Consider the following 16,923-nt stretch of genomic DNA (forward strand, 5'->3'; position numbering starts at 1 on the left):
ATGAAAAAGCAGCTGTCTCCCCTCTGCCTCTGTGAACCCCACTTTAAGTTCTGGTGCTACTTTCAAATGCTAGATAATGTTTGATGCCCGTTGTTTCCTGGATTCCCTTCAAGGTAGACGGTCTGTATGGACTCTCTGTAGGAAAGACAAGGATTTAAGAACAAGACAAACCAATGAGGAAAGAAACACTCATAGACACACACAATAGTTTAGTGGTTACCAGGTAACGGGGGAGAGGGGTGATAGATGAGGGTAAAGGGGATCAAATATATGGTGATGGAAAGAGAACTGATTCTGGGTGGTGAACACACAATGGGATTTATAGATGATGTAATACAGAATTGTACACCTGAAATCTATGTAACTTTACTAACCATTGTCACCCCAATACGCTTTAATTTAAAAAAAAAAAAAGACAAGGATTTAGCTCACATGTCACCCCTTCCCCTCTTTTCTTCTTAAAGAAAAGATTACACACACATATTAATATATTGATTACCTTGGTCACTGTAATGACGAGAGGCTGGGAGGTAGTTGTTAACAGCAGGCATGGGCAAAGCCTGGAGAATTTTCTCTGGCACCTTGCCGAGCCCGGCATGCCTGGAAACATACTCCAGTTATACTTAGACTTAATCCCAGGATATTTAATCTCTGCTTAATCCCTTTATTATCCCCACTTTATGGATGGGAACACTTAGGCACAGAGAGGGTGTGCACGTGGTCCGAATCACACAGCTGAGAACATTAGTGCCTGGATACGAACCCAGGCAGCCTGAGCATATCGACAGCAAGACCCCTGGGAGCTCCCCTCCACCTCCCCACCCCCGTGGGCTGGGCAGTGTTTACAGCGGTGAGGAGAACCTGCAGCCATGGGGTGCACCCCACTTCTGCCAGCAGGGCCCCCCATCTGGAATTTGATGGAAGAGAGACACTTACAGCTCCTGGAATAGAGCAGATCTGATCTGTCCACAGGCCTTATATTCTCACTGGGGGAAGGAGAAGAGCTTTTAGGTGCGTTTTGACTTTGACCCATGGGAAGAGTCAGCTCCTCCTTGCAGAGAAGCCCCTGAATGGTAGCGATAAAGGGTCCCAGATGAAGGTTTTAAGGCCATGCTGTGTGAGTTTAGACAAAACACTTACCCTCTCTAAGCCTCCAAGGCTTCGTCTGCTTTGTTTTAAACAGGAAGTAATACGCATCCATGTTGAGTGTCAGGGTCGTTTGCGGGGTTCAAGTGTGAGACAATGGGTGTGCAGAGGCCTTTGTAAGCTGTCCCTGAAGGCACAGCCCCACTTCAAGAACGTCCTCCCGATGCTGCTTGAAACCAGTGGCTAACCGCTCTCAATGAAACAGCCTTTTTTTCTCTGTGCCTTTCCTTTCATCCTCTGACCTCTCTCTCAGCATTGAGCTTCCCCCTCCCCTCAGAAAGCAGGCTGGGAAAGTGCCCTGCGCTGGGGTGCTGGGAGAGCCCCTGGAGTTTGAGATCACCCCAAGTCACTTTTCTTTCTTTCTCATCATGTGCTTCTAAAAGCAGAGGACTTCACCAGCTCCTGGGTGAACGGCTCCCTTCCCAGGGTGTGTGGTGGCAGCGGGGTCTCCCTTTCTCTCCCGCAGGGGACACACACTTCAGGCCCTTTGTCGGGTACCCTAATACCTCTTTTCTATTCAATATCTACTTTCTCTGCCCAATTTCTCTCTCGTCTTTAATCCAACTTTGGAAGCAGTTTGGATCAGATGGTTCCTAAAACCTGCGGGTCCCCATTGGCAGATAAAGCCCAAGTCCCTTAGCTCCACACTGGGGTCGCAGCCCAGGCTGCAGTGTGTGGCCCAGAGCAGGCACTCAGGGCTTCATAGACCCCCCCATCTTGCTCCCCTGGGTCACACTGCAGAGCTTCAAGCCCCCCCATCTCCTGAGACCGCTGAGAGGGCCGCCCACCCACCCCTAGCCCCTGGCTCAAGCTCACTTATGGAAATTTCAGCCTTTCCTCTCCTCTGACATTTGCAGACCATCTGGCACTGTGAGAAACAAACTGTTTTACAGGACTGGCTTTCAGTCCCTGGGCAACCCCCGGCCTGGCAGTGGACCCACATAGGTCAGATGTCATGGTCACTGGGGTCACTTGCGTGGGCCGCTAACTGGGCGTTTGACGTTTGTAGCATGGTCATGTTTTTCCTGCCGCTGGCTGTATACCCATCTCCAGCATTAGTCCACACAGGGAGACCCGTTCAAGGGAAGTTGAGTGTGGGCACAGGGAAACTTCCAGAACCTAAGTGGGCATAGTCATGAAGGCAGCCCTGGTAAGTGTGAAGGGCGGCAGCCAGCCAGGATCACAGAGAGACAAGTGAGGCACTCGCCTAGAGCACACAATTTAAGGGGATTGTCCCAGACAAATACTATTTTACTGCACTATTTTAAAGGTCAAAACTAATGTGAAAAATCCCAGGTGAACAAAAAATCAAAATTTTAAATCAAGTCAAGATGACCCCACACCTCGCCCCGATTTCCTGCCGACCCCGGGTGGGTGTTTCTGCCTGAGCATCATTCTCACTTGCCTGTGATAAGAATAATCTGTGCGTGTCCCGGACATCTCCAGGACAGCCGAGCAGTGGACGCGACTGAAGCCAGCTCTCTCCCTTGGCTGGAGTGGGGGCATCTGGGGAGCAGGTGTTCACGGTCTGGAAGGACCGGCCCCCCACTTTTGTCCTCTGAGGATGATAACAGTGCACTCACGCATTTCAGGTTCAGTGGCCCGAGGGCTGAGGAAAGTCTGTTGTGCCCGAGAATTGAGGCAAACGGAGTCAGTTCCGTTTTTTCTCCGGAATGTTCCAGACATTCAAATTTCAAGTTAATTCTGTTAGGGCAGCAGGCTTCCCATGTTCTTCCTGATCAGTATAGAAATGGGTTGTAGATTCACCTGGTGACAGGTCCAGATGTCCCCTCCCCCCCAGCACTCTTAGGAAGCTCCCCACCCCTCCTGCCTGGTCCTGGACGCATGTCACTCTCTCTGGCTGCAGGCCATCGCCCTTGCTGGCCCCCCCACCTGGAAGGCTAATTTGGTCTCCACTGCGGGGCTGTTCAGGTCTCATCTTAAAACTGTCACCTTCTCAGGGCTGCCTTCCCGAAGCCCCGGAGTCATAACTGCCCCTCCAATTATTCTTGCTTGCCATGCCTTGTTAATTTCCTCCATTCAACTCCCAGCATTTGCTTCCTGGTGCATTTACCCCTGATCCAATGGGGCTCCCCAGGGCCCGGCAGGGGTGGGGGCACAGTGAGGGCGTGAACCAGCGTGACTGGTGTATCTGTTCACACTGCCACCCCTTCCTGGTCCCTTCCCTGGACTATTTGCCTCCCCCATATCCCAGCTGCTTTCACAGCACCCTGCAAGCAGCCGGGATTCCCTGCTTTCCCAGTGATGGGCTGGATCCCTGATGGTGGGGGTGGGGGTGTCTGTGTGGGTGGGAGGGAGCTGGAAATGCAGGATCCCCTTCAGTCATTGAAAGAAAGGGGAGCAAGTGCCCTTCTCCCTTGAGAAGAAGGAAAAGAGGGGACAATGGAGAGACCCTTGTCAGTGAGCAAGAACCTGTCTGGATGATTTTGGGGAAACAGCCAGATGCTAGAAGATTCCAGGAAATGTTTCTAATGACTCCCCCCTCCTCCCATTGCTACCCAGTGCTTACCACCCACAGGCCTGACGAGAACCCCGATAATGGGATAAGGGAGACACAAGTACCCAGGGCCAGTGGTGGGCGTGTGGACATAAACAAAGGGATGGGCATTCCCGCTGGAAAAAGAGGCGCTGAGGCGCAGGCCTTGAGGCCTGGCTAGAATTTAGACAGCTTGTCCCCCCGCCCCCCCATTGTAAGTTACAGGTCTTCTAAAGGATTCTTTTATTGGGACTTGGGCGAGATGGAGAAAACCTGGAGTGGCCACATCAAACTTGACTATTCCTCCTCCTATTGCTTGGAGTGACTTGGACACCGGACAGGTCACCCCTTGGTGGCTCCATGGGGTCTTTTTGCCAAGTGGGGGGCACATAGAAAACCCTCATTTGCCGCCGGCCTCGCCTGGGTGGGAGTCCCCGGGGCGCAGACCAGGGCGGGCCGGCCGGGGGAGGGGAGAGAAGGGAGGAGGAGGCGGCGCCTAGAAAAGGAGGCGCGGGCCGGGAAGGTGCGGAGAGGGCCGGGCGGCGGCGTGCGCCGGGGCTGGGCGGGCCGCGAGCAGCGGAGGGCGGCGGGCGGGCGGGCGGGCGGCAGGCCCGGCGTGGCAGCGCGGAGCCGGGAGCCCGACCGCGGCCCCTCCCGGGCGGCCTCGGGGAGCGGGGGGCGCGGGGACGACGGGCCTGACGCGCAGCCTCTCGGCTCTGCCCACAGGTCCCGGGCGCGCAGCCCTCGCCCCGCCACCGCCCGCCCCGGGCCCCGGAGCGCGGTGGAGGAGCCCCCCGAGGAGCCGGGGGCCTGCGCCCCGCGCCCCCTAGACATGGTGGGCCACCTGCACCTGCAGGGCATGGAGGAGAGCCTCAAGGAGCAGAGCCGGGAGGGCCTGCTGGACAGCCCCGACTCCGGGCTGCCCCCCAGCCCCAGCCCCAGCCCGCCCTTCTACTCCCTGGCGCCTGGCATCCTCGACGCCCGCGCGGGGGGCGCCGGAGCCTCCTCGGAGCTCCCCGGACCTGGCGAGGCCAGAGCGGTAAGCGCGGGAACAGGGCAGGAGGTGGGGGAGAAATGCGGGCAAGGGTCTGTGCTCACTGCGCCCCAGACGCGGTACCTCAGAAGCCAGGACTGGGTTCCTCCCACACACGCACCCCTCCAGCCAGAAGGTGGCCCAGTGACAGCAACGCTCCCAGGTGGGGTCCAGGGCACGCAGAGCGTGGTGGTCCCGCCTGGCCCGACCTGCAGACGGCTCCCTGCCATGGGCCTCTCAATGAGTGACTCTTCGGACTGTCAGCGAAAGGGCAGGGCTGAAGGGCTGCCCGAAATTCCCAGAGAAGTTGGCCCCTGGCTAAGTGGCCTTGAATCCACGCCCAAGCAGAACAGACCTCTCTGGGTACCCAGGTCCTTCGCTGCTTCTGACCCGGTTCCCTGTTCACTGTTCGCCCACCCCACCCCCCAACGTGAAACCCTTTTCTTCTTCTTTTTTTTCAAACCAAACCCAGACAGAAACCTTTCTTTCCTGGGATGGTGAGGGATATTGCCGTGGAGCTGAGGTGATGCCTGGGCAAGGCTGGACGCCCACTTAGGAGCCTCACGAGTTTGTCTCCCGCCAGACTTAGGGGGACCTGCAGGTGGCCTGGTGGCTGAGCTGAGACTGGGTGCCCCCGCAGGCAGGAGCAAGACCTGGGGGGAGTCCTGTTCCTTCTGGAGGTTGCTAACAACCCCTGTGGCATTTATTTGCCCACTCTGCACGTTGAAGTTCTTCTCTGCCTGGTGTACGTGTCTGCACCGCGATGCCACCTGGTACCTCACAGGGCAGTAAATGCCTCCCCCAGCTGAAAATCGGAAAGGAACGGTCCCCTTGCCTCAAGATAATGACAAGAATTTCATTGGTGCCTCCCTTGCTCCTTGGTCCAGTGGGTCCCAAACTTGACTTGGCATTAAGAGTATCTGAGACCTTCACAAACTACCCATGCCCGCCCCATACCCCCAGACTTTCTCATTTAGTTGGTACAGGCTGTGATCTGGACGTCAGGATTTTTAAAACTTCCCCACGTATTTCTAATGTGCAGGCAAGTTTGGGATCTGCTGTCTTAGACCAAAATCCTGCGGCGAATTTGCATTTTGGTCTCTTTTGGGGGCTGGTGGTAGGATGAGGCTTTGAGGATTTCCAGGTGACTGAGGCTGTTTGCATTTACATTGATCCTGCAGTGGGAACTGGCCAGCCATCCTGGAAGTCTCGGATTGGCACAGTTGCATGGAGGGTATCTTGGAGTCAGTCCCTGTGGTGTCTTACACAACGGGTCTCAGAGAGAAGGGACATGAAACCAGTCTTCCTCTTTGTTGTTTAGATGACCCAGAATCCTCCTTAAAGAGGGTTTTCTGAATGCTTTCCCTGCCTGCCAGGCCAGCCCGTATGCCCGGCTTACTTGGCTTGGCTGTTCCAGCTGATTGTATTTTCTTTCCTTTCCTTGCTAACTAGATGCTAGGGATGGAACCGTGCTGTCCCTGATCTTTTAACTTGGCAAAACCTGGGGCTATTTCTGCACAGGTAACGATCTGTGTAGACAGCCCTTACGCATGCCAGGTACTGTCCTAAACCCTACACATGCATCAACTCATTTAATTTTCACCATATTCCAATGAAGGATGCACTCTTATTACTTCCATTTTCCAGAGGGGGAAGCTGAGGTACAGAGGTTATTGATTTGCTCAAGTCACCCAGCTGGTAAGTGGCCTGGCTGGAACGGAACACAGGAATCTGACTGCAGAGTCTCTACCCTAGACTTTCTATTATGCCACTTTTCGCTGTGGAGCTAATTAACTACCTGTGTGGGATTTTTCTTTTTCTAATTAAAAAACAAAAATGCCCGTGAACCTATGGCATCTTGAGATGCTGCTTTTAATAAAAAGAGAGGCAATGGTTGCCATGGGCAACCTCTCCTAAGCCCCGGGCCCTGCAGCTGGGGCCCCGCCCACATGCCCGTTAGTTACTGAGTGGCAGGATGCCCCGCCTCCCCGTTAACTCCAGTCCCTCTTCCCTAATCCCGCGTTTAACAACACCCTGCTCGCTGATGACTCACGGAGAACAGTTTTCAGGTGTAGAAGCAGGCGAAGCCTCACCCTCTGACCTCGGGAAGGGGACAGAAAGCTGTCCTGCCTCTAAGAGCCCGTGGTTTCAGATGCCCAAGCAGAGACTGGTGGCCGCAGGGCCAGACCTCCTCTGGCACCTCCCTAGCGTCCTGGGTCAGACCATAAGGGTCTGGGTTTCAGCCGGCTTCGCCCTGGGTAGTTATCTTTGTTCTGACACCCAATTCTCAGCATTCCCTCCCCCCTACCCCCATCAAAACTGGTGGCACACACCCCAGCCAGGGGGTTGAAAGGCAGTTCTGTCCCCAAACCCCAGCCCTGGGGTCTCCACCAGCTTGTCACCCTATTTATTATGCTGGACTACGTGTTAAATTTGCCCATTCCCCCCTCACTTTGTTTTAATAAGCTGGACTTATGTTCTGGACAATACCCCATTGTCCCGGGTGTCTGGTGGCTGGGAGATAGCCCTGCCCAAGACAAAAAAGGCACTAGGGACTAGGCTAGGTGTGAATGAACCCCCGCCCCGCCTCGACCATGGCTTTTCTTGCTTGTTCTTTGGAGTATAAAGACAGTAATATTGGTGATTCCCAAACCCATGCAGATGTGGGAATCAGACATTCACCCACCAGTACTTACTGAGCACCTAGTGTATGCCTTGCACTATTTTGGACTGTGGGTGACACAGCAGGGGACAAGATGTTTAAGGTCCCTGCCGTCATGGCACGGCCTTCTAGTGGGACCCAATACCACGTGGATTGATAAGGGCCCTTAAGACAAGAAGCTGGCTGAGGGTGGAGCTGCTTTAGAGAGGGTGGTCAGGAAAGTGACGTTGAATAGAAGCTAGAAAAAAAGGAGGGAGTGGACTTGATGGTTATAGGGCTGAAGTGTGCACCAGTCCAAGAGAATGGCAAGTGCAAAGGTCCTGAGGCAGGAACGAGGTAGACGTGTTTGAGGAGCAGCAAGGAGGCCGGCAGGGGCCAGAGCAGGGGCCTGGAGGCCAAGCTGAGGCCAGAAGGTAAAATTCCATTCGGTCTTTTAAAAATGTACTTGTGACTGCTTTTGGTTTTTTTTAAAGGCACCATGAACTGTCACACACCCCATATTAGAAACCCAAATCAGACTTGCCTGAGAGATGCCCATGAGGAACAGCATCTGTGTAGGGCTTGGCTCCTCCAAGGTGGGGCTGGCTCTCCTGCAGGACACTGGGCAGCCAAGGCTGCCAGCTGGGCCAGGAGGGGTTTGCCTGTCAGCGGCAACTCATTTCACAAATATTTAAGCCCAGTGGGGCGAGGCATACAAGGTGCTGTCTGTGCCGGACCCTGCCCTCCCTCCTCCCTGTCGCCTGGCCGAGCTGTGGGTTTTGGGGGTGCACCGTTGGGAGAGGGGCCCTGCTGCCTGTCAGGGTGAGTGGGTGTGTGCAGCAGACGCCCGTGTCCCGAGCTAACAGGGCAGTTAGGGGAACCAACCCCACCCTACCTTACTGCCCCCAGGGTGGCCACAAATAGCATTGGGGATCTCCAGCCGAGTTTCCTGGGGTGCACATTTGAGGAGCAGCCACCACTGGAGTGGGTGAGAAGTGGACAGATGTCATATGTGTGGCAGATGAAGGACTCAGCCCGCTGTGGAGTGGTGTTGGGAGGTGACGGTCTGAGCTGTCACCCCTCAGATGTGGAGATGGGGTTCTCTAGCAGCCGGTGACCTGGGCTCTATCCGGCGTTGCTCCTATTACCCCCATCCGATCTGCTGGGGCTCTTTGGAGGTTGAATGTGTTTCTGAGTGACGCACTTGGAAATGTCCCTAAGGATGAAATGCTGGTCCCCTGGACCCTGGTTCTGAGAGAAGCCCTGGGGGCCAAGTTTAGGGAGGAGTGGTAGTGGGGAGTGGGGTGTCATAGCCCCATCTTTGAAAATCTCCTAGGGATGCCCATGGTCACAGCCACATCTTAGGATTTGGACTGTTACGCCCCCCTCTCCCTGCACCCCAGGATCCTGGATTTTCTCATTTCTCTGTTTCTGGTCTGTGAGGGTAAAACCAAGGATAGGGCAGGAGAGGGAAGGGAGTTAGGGATTTTGGGAGTTAGTGCCTGGGATTGGGAGGCATGGATGGATGGATGAACAGATGGACAGATAAATACATGGATGGATAGATGGATAAGTGGGTGGGTGGATGGATGGATGGATGGATGGATGGATGGACCGATGGACCGACAGGTGGACTGAGGAGTCATCCCCCATTGCCCCCTTGTAGGCTCCCAGGTGTGTCCCTGACCAGAGAAGGTGTCTGAGCAAGCTCAGGTGAGAGAGAGCCAGGTGTGTCAGGCCCAGGTGGGAGGAGCAAGTTTGCAGAAAGGGAGGCTGTGAGAGAGAGAGGAAAAGAAAAGCCAGAAACACTGGCACCTCCTTTCAGCCCATCTGCTTAATCCTGGATGAACTGGCCTCCAGTGGAAACTCAGCGACGTCTCTGACAGCCCCACATCGCTGTGGTAGGCTTACCTGTCTGAGAAATTCAGCTCTCTCTGTAGCTATGGTGTGAAAAGTAGACAGACAGGCTACACCCTTGCAGGTGCTCTGGAGACGAGGGAATAAGCAGGAGACACCTTCCTGGGAAATGCCACCGCGCGGAAACTGACAGGGACTCTCCGAGGGCAGCGTGTTCTGTGCTCTTGCCCTTCGCACTCTTGGCCTCCAGGCCGGGAAGGTGGTACACAGACCCCCAATCCCTCTTTAAGTGACAGCGAATGAGGGGACATTTGACCCCTGCAGCAGACCAGGCCTTTGGTGAGAGCAGCGTGTGGGCAGGTTATTCTTGGTGCACAGAAAGCAGGTCACTTTCTGGGAGGCTGCCCAGTCATTGTGGGATGTATGTGGGGGTGACAGGGCTCTGAGTCTTCAGGGAAGTGGGAGGCCCCACCCCGAGCCCTCAGTCCCCCTCTCATTGGCTGGCAGGCACCTGTCCTTGGGCTGCCGTAACAGTCAGAAACTTGGTGGGTTAAAACAAGAGAAATTCATTCTCTCACAGTTCTGGAGCCAGAAGTCACACATGAGGGCAGGGGCAGGGCCGGGCTCCCCCCGACGGCTCTGGGGAGTGTCCATCCCGTGTGTCTGCTCCTGCTCCTGGTGGCGGCTGGCAGTCGTCGGTGTCCCACGCTTGTAGACGCATCATCCAGTGTCTGCCCGGTCATCACAGGACCTCTCCCTCTGTGTCCTGCGTCCAGATTTCCCTCTTATAAGGACCCCAGTCATTGGATTCAGGGCCCTCCCTAATCCAGCAGGCCTTCATCCTCACTTGATCACATCTGCAAAGACCTTCTTTCTAAATAGAGTCACATCCCCAGGTTATGTGTCTTTGTGGCGATCACAAGCCAACCCACCACCCTCCTGCTCTCTTGGGTCCATCTGGCCTGTCTCTGGGCACAGGCCTGTCCCTGAGCCCTGCCTCCAATCCAACGTTGGTGTTTGCTCAGTTTCGCTGCCTTGGGTGTCAGACCCTGGCTTGTGGGGTCTGTGTTGGGCCCATGATGCCCAGTGGCTCTCCAGGGAGAGGCCCGCTCCATTCGGGGTCTCTTGGGCTCCCCAGCCAGGCCCCGTTCGGCTGCCCTGCTGTGCCCTGTTGGAGGAGGGCAACAAGTCTAAGGAACGCCTCCCTCTGCCCCAGGATTTGCCACCAACATGTAAGGTCTTTCATAAGAAGGGTGAGAATTCCTCAAGGTCTCTTCCTTGGATAACTTTCCTTGTGGATGATGGTCAAGGTCAACCTCAGACTAGCATGTGAGCTTTTGGTCTCAAATCCCAAATACAAGTAGAAGATAGTTGAGTTTAATGCCAATTGCAACAGAAGCCATCACCGGCCAGTGAGGCCCTTTTAGCAGGTACAAGCCTCCATGTGGCTTTGGCAAGGACACCCATCCCCCATGCCAGGGTGGAGTCTCTGTGGTGGTCTCTCTCTCCGGTAGCAGCAGTGGGTGCCCTGGACCCCTCTTCTTGCCAGTCCGAGGGCTTGTGACTTGCTGGTTGAACGGAAGGTTCACCGTTCTGTGGGCCACACGTGGCTTTGGCAGCTGTGGGCCTCCTATGTCACCCAGGCTGGGCACAAACACCGCTGTACTGTCCCTCTGTGTCCCTGCCAGCCAGGCCAGGACCCTTGGGCTGGGCCGTCACCGAGTGGCACAGAGCTCTCTTACAACAGAGCGGTTATCTCTCTCTGCGTCCTGTGGGCCGTGCCCGCCCAGCAGCCAGGAAGGGGGAACGTGCCAAACGCCCGTGTGTATTTTTACTTCCAGCCGCCAGCGAGTATTTATCCTCAGGGAAGGCCCATGAATCACTGGGCAAGGTGGGTGGGGCTGGCGGCAGCCTGTCCTCTGAACCCTGCTCCCTCTCTGGGCCCTAGTCCCCACACACACCGCTGCCTGCCCAGGAGACCAGGGAGCCGGAGGGCCCCCATGCTACAAGAGGGCTCTCCCGTGCTGGGGGCTGGGGCTGCCATCCTGGGGCGGGGAGGTTGAGCCTCCAGCTCTCAGCTTGTCTGTGCCTGGAATTCACTATTCTTCTGCTGCCCTTTCATCCCAGAGCTGCAAGGGGACTGAGGGGACGCTGGCTGGGCAGCACCTCCGGCCTCCCTGACAGGCTCCCAGGCCCGTGCTGTGGGCTACACAGATGCGAAAACTGATGGCCTGTGAACAGCCGGCCCAGTGGTCCTCCACAGGTTCTCTTCAGACAGGAACAAGAACCTGGGCTTTTGGGGAAAGAGCTGGGGTGTGGCCACCCTGGTCGTGGGCTGAGGGGAGCTGGCCTCTTGGGGACTTCCTTCCTCCAGGCGGCTCCCTGACCAGCAGAGCAGCAGCAGGGCCACTGGCTGTGTGTGTGTGGGGGGGGGGGGCGTGTGAGCCCCTCCCTACCCTTCCTACCCTGGTGGCTCCCATCCGAATGTGACCCAGTCTTTGAGGAGTGGCTTGCTCCCGTGTGGCTGGAAGGTCGTCCTGCCAGGGCCCGCCGTGTGCCTTCTTGGCTGTGACGAGCGCTTTCCATGCCTACTCTCTGGCTGGCTGAGTGCCATGGGTCCACACTGCTGTTGTGCTGTTTCAACAACCCTGCGGCCAGAAAGAATCAGCTCTGAGCTCCGGAAGCCCGGTGGCTGCCCCTGTCTTCCCTTCGTGTCTAGCCCTGGGGCCCTTGGGGGCGTCCTTGGGCCTTGGCGGCGACTTCCGGAGCTGTCTCGCCACTGGGCTCGCTGGATGCCAGCCTGCGTCTGGGTTCTCACTGGCCTCTCATATCTCCTGTGCGGTGCTTCCAGCACAGGCGGACTTGAACTGTTTTTCCACTGGGGCCCTTTGGAAAATGGTGCCCAGAGCCCCAGCTTCCTGGCCAGCCTGTGAAATGAGCCTTGTCCCCTGTGCTGGCGGCCAACTGGGGAGAGATCCGGCCGGAATGAAGCTGGTGTCACGTTGGCCTGAAGGTCCACTCTGGCGGTGTCAGGGGTTCATTCGGCAGTTTCTTTAGCCTGGATGGACCCTGGAGAAAGGCACCTGGGGATTTGCCTCTCAAAGAAGTCCTCCTGTGAGCTTGGGAATGACTCCTTGGGGAATGCGGGTGGTTAAAACCAGTACAGGCTGCCTCTCTCTCCCTCTAGCCCTTCCACCTGTCTGGAGAGAAGAAACTCCTCCAAGTAACTTAGCACCCGTGTTCACATCCCCTCACGTGCCTGTACCTTCCTCTCAACTCTTCATTGGCCACACGTCACCCCCTCTTGAACAAGAAGAGCCCTGGGAGGCTCTGTACCTCGTCTCACCCACATGGGTCTGGCGCACAGTAGGTGCTCAGCAGACACCTGCGCACGTTTGGGAAGCATCTTTTGGAGAGAGTGTTGGTTCTACAAAGGTCGTCATGGGCTTTTGCAGCTGGGATCAGTGCCGCGGAGGGGAGACGCACAGAGTGCTGAAGCGTCTGAATCTTGTGGCTTTTTTTTTTTTTTTAATTCAGTCTCCTGAGATGATGTGTGCTTGCTTCTGGAAGGTGGGAGCAGTATTATTTCAAGGTCCAACGAGTGTGGATTGTACCTCTCTCCAGGGAGAACCCACACCCACACCCCGGGCCTTCCTGAAAAGGAGGACCCCTGACACAAGCCAGCTTTTTCCAGCACTTACTGAGTGGGCTGTGCACACACTATACCCTCTGACTCAGTCTTCACTGAAGCCTGTGTGGTGGGTGCTCCTGTTGCCCCACTTTAAAGCCCAGGAGGCTCGTGGAGAGGGGGGCTGGCCCTCGTGAGGAGGCCTGGGGGCTGTGCCCTTTGGAGGAACCGAGGGTCTAAGGCTGGTGACAGAGCCACCACCTTGAATGATGTGCCAGAAGGAAGAGGGAGCTCTGGAGAATCACAGGCCAGGAGGTGACACGTGCGCCCCAGGCAGCAGTCACCATGCCCCCCGCACCCTGCCAGGGGGAATGGGAAGGGGGTTTCCCACCACGAGAGTGAAAGGCAGAGAGCTGGACCTAGCTGATGACAGCTCGGTATTAAGCATCCAGGGTAGCCACACAGAAGTGAAAACAAGAGAAAGCTGAGGGCTCCCCGGTGTGAGGACCGGGGAGGACCCCAGCTCACCACCCGGCTTGTGGAGGGGTTCAGGATGTTTCTGACTTAAGGACGGGGGTGAATTGTGGGATGGAGTCCTGTGTGGTCCCTGAGGAGGCTGCCAAAAGCGAGGTCTCAGACGGAGCCCTCCCATCACCTGGCAGATTTCTAACATTTGCTTTTCTGGGTCCCCCCGTGGGCTTACTGTCAGTGCAGGACCATCGAGTGACAGATGGAGATTTTCCTGGGACACTGTGGGAGGGGAACAGAGAGCACTTAATGATGAGGGGGGCGCAGAGACAATGAAGAGCAGCCGGTTCCCCGCGTTGGGTGGACCGCTCCTGTGGGAGATCTGTGTCTGTGGAGTGGGCCTGGGCAGAGGGGCAACGGGCTGGGGCTGGGAGGCTGGGGGTGGCCGTCTTGCACCCAGGGGGAGCGGAGGTCACAGTACCAAAGTAACCCCGTGTCGCGTCCGTGGCTCTCCCCGCAGCCTCCGCCCCTCCCCCCGAACGCCCCCGCGCTGGAGATGAGGCCCCGGATGCTGCCGGTCTTCTTCGGTGAGGGCATCGCGGTAAATCCGGAACCCGCACACGAGATCCGGTGAGTGGGGCTTCGGGCTGGTCTGGACCCTGGGGGTTCAGCAGGCGACCCCTCCCTGGCAGCTGCCCCTCTGGTCTGCTCGTCCCAGGAACCCAACCCACGCTGCAGAGTCCAGTTTGGTCCACTGTCCCAAAATGTCCTGTTAGGGCCTATTTTTACCCCAGTAGGAGCCAGCCAGGGTCACGTGCTGCACTCAGGCACCCCATCTCTCGCCCACTCGAAGCGGGCACAGACCCTCGGCCCTTCTTTGACCTTTGGCCTTGACGTTTCCGGTGTCCAGGCCACATGTTTGAGTTCTGCTGCGGCCCCCTTTTCACGGTCACGGGGCCGGAGCCGCCAGCCCAGTGGGAGGGGCGGTGATAGGCTGCCCGACCCTGGGCTCACCCCGCCCCCCCCCCCCCCAGCTGCAACTCGGAGGTCAAGTACGCCTCGGAGAAGCACTTCCGTGACAACGTCTTCTACGCGCCCGTGCCCACGGTCACGGCCTACAGCGAGACCATCGTGGCGGCGCCCAACTGCACGTGGCGTAACTACCGGAGCCAGCTGACCCTGGAGCCGCGCCCGCGCGCCCTGCACTACCGCAGCACCACCATCATCTTCCCCAAGCGCGCGCGCAGCAGCTTCCGCACCACCCTGCAGTGCAGCCTGGGCCGGCCCAGCCGCTGGTTCACCTCCAGCGTGCAGCTGCAGCTGTGCCAGCCCACGGCGCTCTGACGGGGCGGGCGCTCCCAAGTGACCCGGAGGGAGCCCTGGATGCTCCAAAGGACCATGGACTCCAGGGGTGGGCCTGGAGCCGGGGCAGGAGGGGGGTGGGGACCCGCGGGCCTGGCCTGCAGCCGGATGGGTCCAGCATGGCAGAGTTGGTAAATGTATGGATTTTATTAGGCTGTAAAGAGGCAAAGCAGCCTGGCCGTGGCTCTCTGGAGAGCAGAGGGCGGGGGCCATGCAGCTAGGTGGCAGCCGCCCCCAGGGGCAGCGAGAGAAGGAGCCTTGGCTGGGGGGCCTCCTGCAGCTCCTGACACCCTACCACCCCATCTGGCCAGGGCTGGTGGCCTGGCTCCCAGGCTGTGTGAGCAGAGGTTGCCATCCAGACACCCACGGCTCCCAGAAAGGGGTATTTGCAAGTGGGCCTTTCAAATGTGTGCAGCTTGGCACCGAGAGACCCAGGCCAAGGGCCATGACTGGGCACCCCCTGGTGAACGTTAGGCCTGGAGGTGGGATGGACAAAGGCTGGATGCTGCTGTTGGTTATATGGGGGTGGGGGTGGGGGTGTACAGCCTGGAAAAGACCTTGCCTTAGCTGTCCCAGCATCCTCTGTCCCAGTGGGGAAGATTTAGGGCACAGCCCATCTAAACTGAGACCTCCGAGCTCTGTGTCGGAGCCTCAGCGGCAGGGCGTCCCTGTTGTCCACCCCCTCTGTTCACCCAAGCCTGCAGGACTCTCCGACGTCAGAGCCTTGGTGCCAGGTGTCAAGGGGAGGCGTTCAAACTCTCTGGAAATGTCTCCTGCCTGAGGCCTGGGCTCAGCTGTCAGCTTAAAGAGATACTGTGGGGGGCCGGGCCACCTGTAACGTAAAAAAGGTGATTCTACAGTGACAGTGCTGCAAGGTTTACCTCGCATGTGTGATGTCACGAGAGGAAGACCAGCCAGGACACGCTGGGGTTGGGGGTTCAAGCCTGCTGCTGCCTGGGACAAATGCCCCAGAAGCCCCCGCGGTGTCTGTGGGAATGCCCCCAGACCTGAATGGACCTAGTGGGTAGGGGGCTTGCCCCGCCACTCCCCTGCTCACCACCCACCCCCCCCAGACAGGGCAAGGGTTGAGGCTTTAGTGCCCTCATGCAGGTGAGAAGGGGGGACTCGGAGCTCACGTCCCAGAGAGGCAAAATGACTGATATATTTTTATATATCTACACAGACAGTGCGTGTTCTCTCCAGAGATGCTTTTTGATCAACAGAGAAATAAGAATTGATTATCTTAATAAAATGTCCAAACCCAAAGAGGCTCCCTCCTCTGTTTCTGAGACCCTCAGATACCACGGGGGTGGGGGAGGGTAAGATTGGTTGTGGGTGGCCACGGTACCTCCTCTCTGCTCACAGGGCTGAGTCCTGTGCCCCCATCCCCACCCTTGTATGACAGCCTCCACCCAAGAGTCAGTGGTAAATGGAAAGGCCTAGGCCCCACCTGGGACCCGGGGCTGGGGGTGATTCCATGGAGGGCCTGTGGAATCTGGGTTTTGACACTCTCATCCTGGCTTTGCACTCCGAATGCTGGCGCTCCACACTGACAGACCCCCAACACCCGCCCGGTGAATGAAGGGCCCCTGCTGCCTCAGCAAAGCAGACTGCCCGGCCTGCTTTACACGTTTCTCCCAGTCTCATCCACATCCTTGGAGGGGTCTGTGGGGATCCTGGGTTGAGTGCCATTAGGGAGACAGCAGCTGAGGGACGATGCCCTCCATGAGTCAGGTGAGGCGTGTGTCTTTTCACGGAGGCTTTTTGCGGGGGACCCTTCCTCTGAGGGGGTGGGTCACAGGAGTACAGTGGGCAGTGTCAGTGTGGCCTCTTGCATCCAAACCCTTGCCTGGCAGGGTATAAAATAATGACAGAAGTTCACTGGCTAACTCATACAGCACTCACGTCCCAGGCAGGTGTTAAACGCCAGTGTGCATTCTCGCAGCCTGACCTGCTGACAGGTGCACTACTGTAGCTCCGTTTTCCAGAGGCGTTAAATAAGGCCCAGAGAGGTTACGGAACTAAGTCCCGACACGGGATGGGCCCTGTGGCTGGAAAGAGAGCATGTGACTGTTTCTTTCAACATCTGCAGAATGGGCACATGGTCTGACTTCCCAGGCTGCTGGGACGATAATTCACGCTCATAAAACCTGTGCTGCAACTGACCCCAGTTGGGACCCTTCCTGGGGGCAGGGCTAGGCGTCCGCCTCTCTAGCAGGAGCAGAAACACTTATGCAGGTCGGTGGGACAGCTCTGGCCCCAACACCCATCCTGGGCCCTCTCCCTCAGCC

At 57.3% G+C, this 16,923-nt stretch overlaps 1 protein-coding gene across 3 annotated transcripts in view; it reads left to right on the top strand.

The window, feature by feature from the left end:
* RFLNA (refilin A) overlaps positions 1-15,898 on the top strand; it is a 125,256-nt gene extending 109,358 nt beyond the window's left edge. For 2 of the 3 annotated variants that reach the window (XM_074321648.2, XM_074321646.2), the window contains 3 exons: positions 4,370-4,682; positions 13,791-13,900; positions 14,305-15,898. In XM_074321648.2, coding sequence (XP_074177749.1) covers positions 4,370-4,682; positions 13,791-13,900; positions 14,305-14,614 — 733 coding nt within the window. In that variant the 3' untranslated portion in view covers positions 14,615-15,898. Of the gene's footprint in view, positions 1-3,965; positions 3,985-4,369; positions 4,683-13,790; positions 13,901-14,304 lie in introns of those variants that run through there. The other variant, XM_088801062.1, reaches the window with a different exon arrangement.
* Positions 15,899-16,923: the final 1,025 nt, after the last annotated feature.

This window comes from Rhinolophus sinicus, chromosome 9 (assembly GCF_057876585.1).
Source record: "Rhinolophus sinicus isolate RSI-liver-muscle chromosome 9, RSI-T2T, whole genome shotgun sequence".
Taxonomy (NCBI): domain Eukaryota; kingdom Metazoa; phylum Chordata; class Mammalia; order Chiroptera; family Rhinolophidae; genus Rhinolophus; species Rhinolophus sinicus.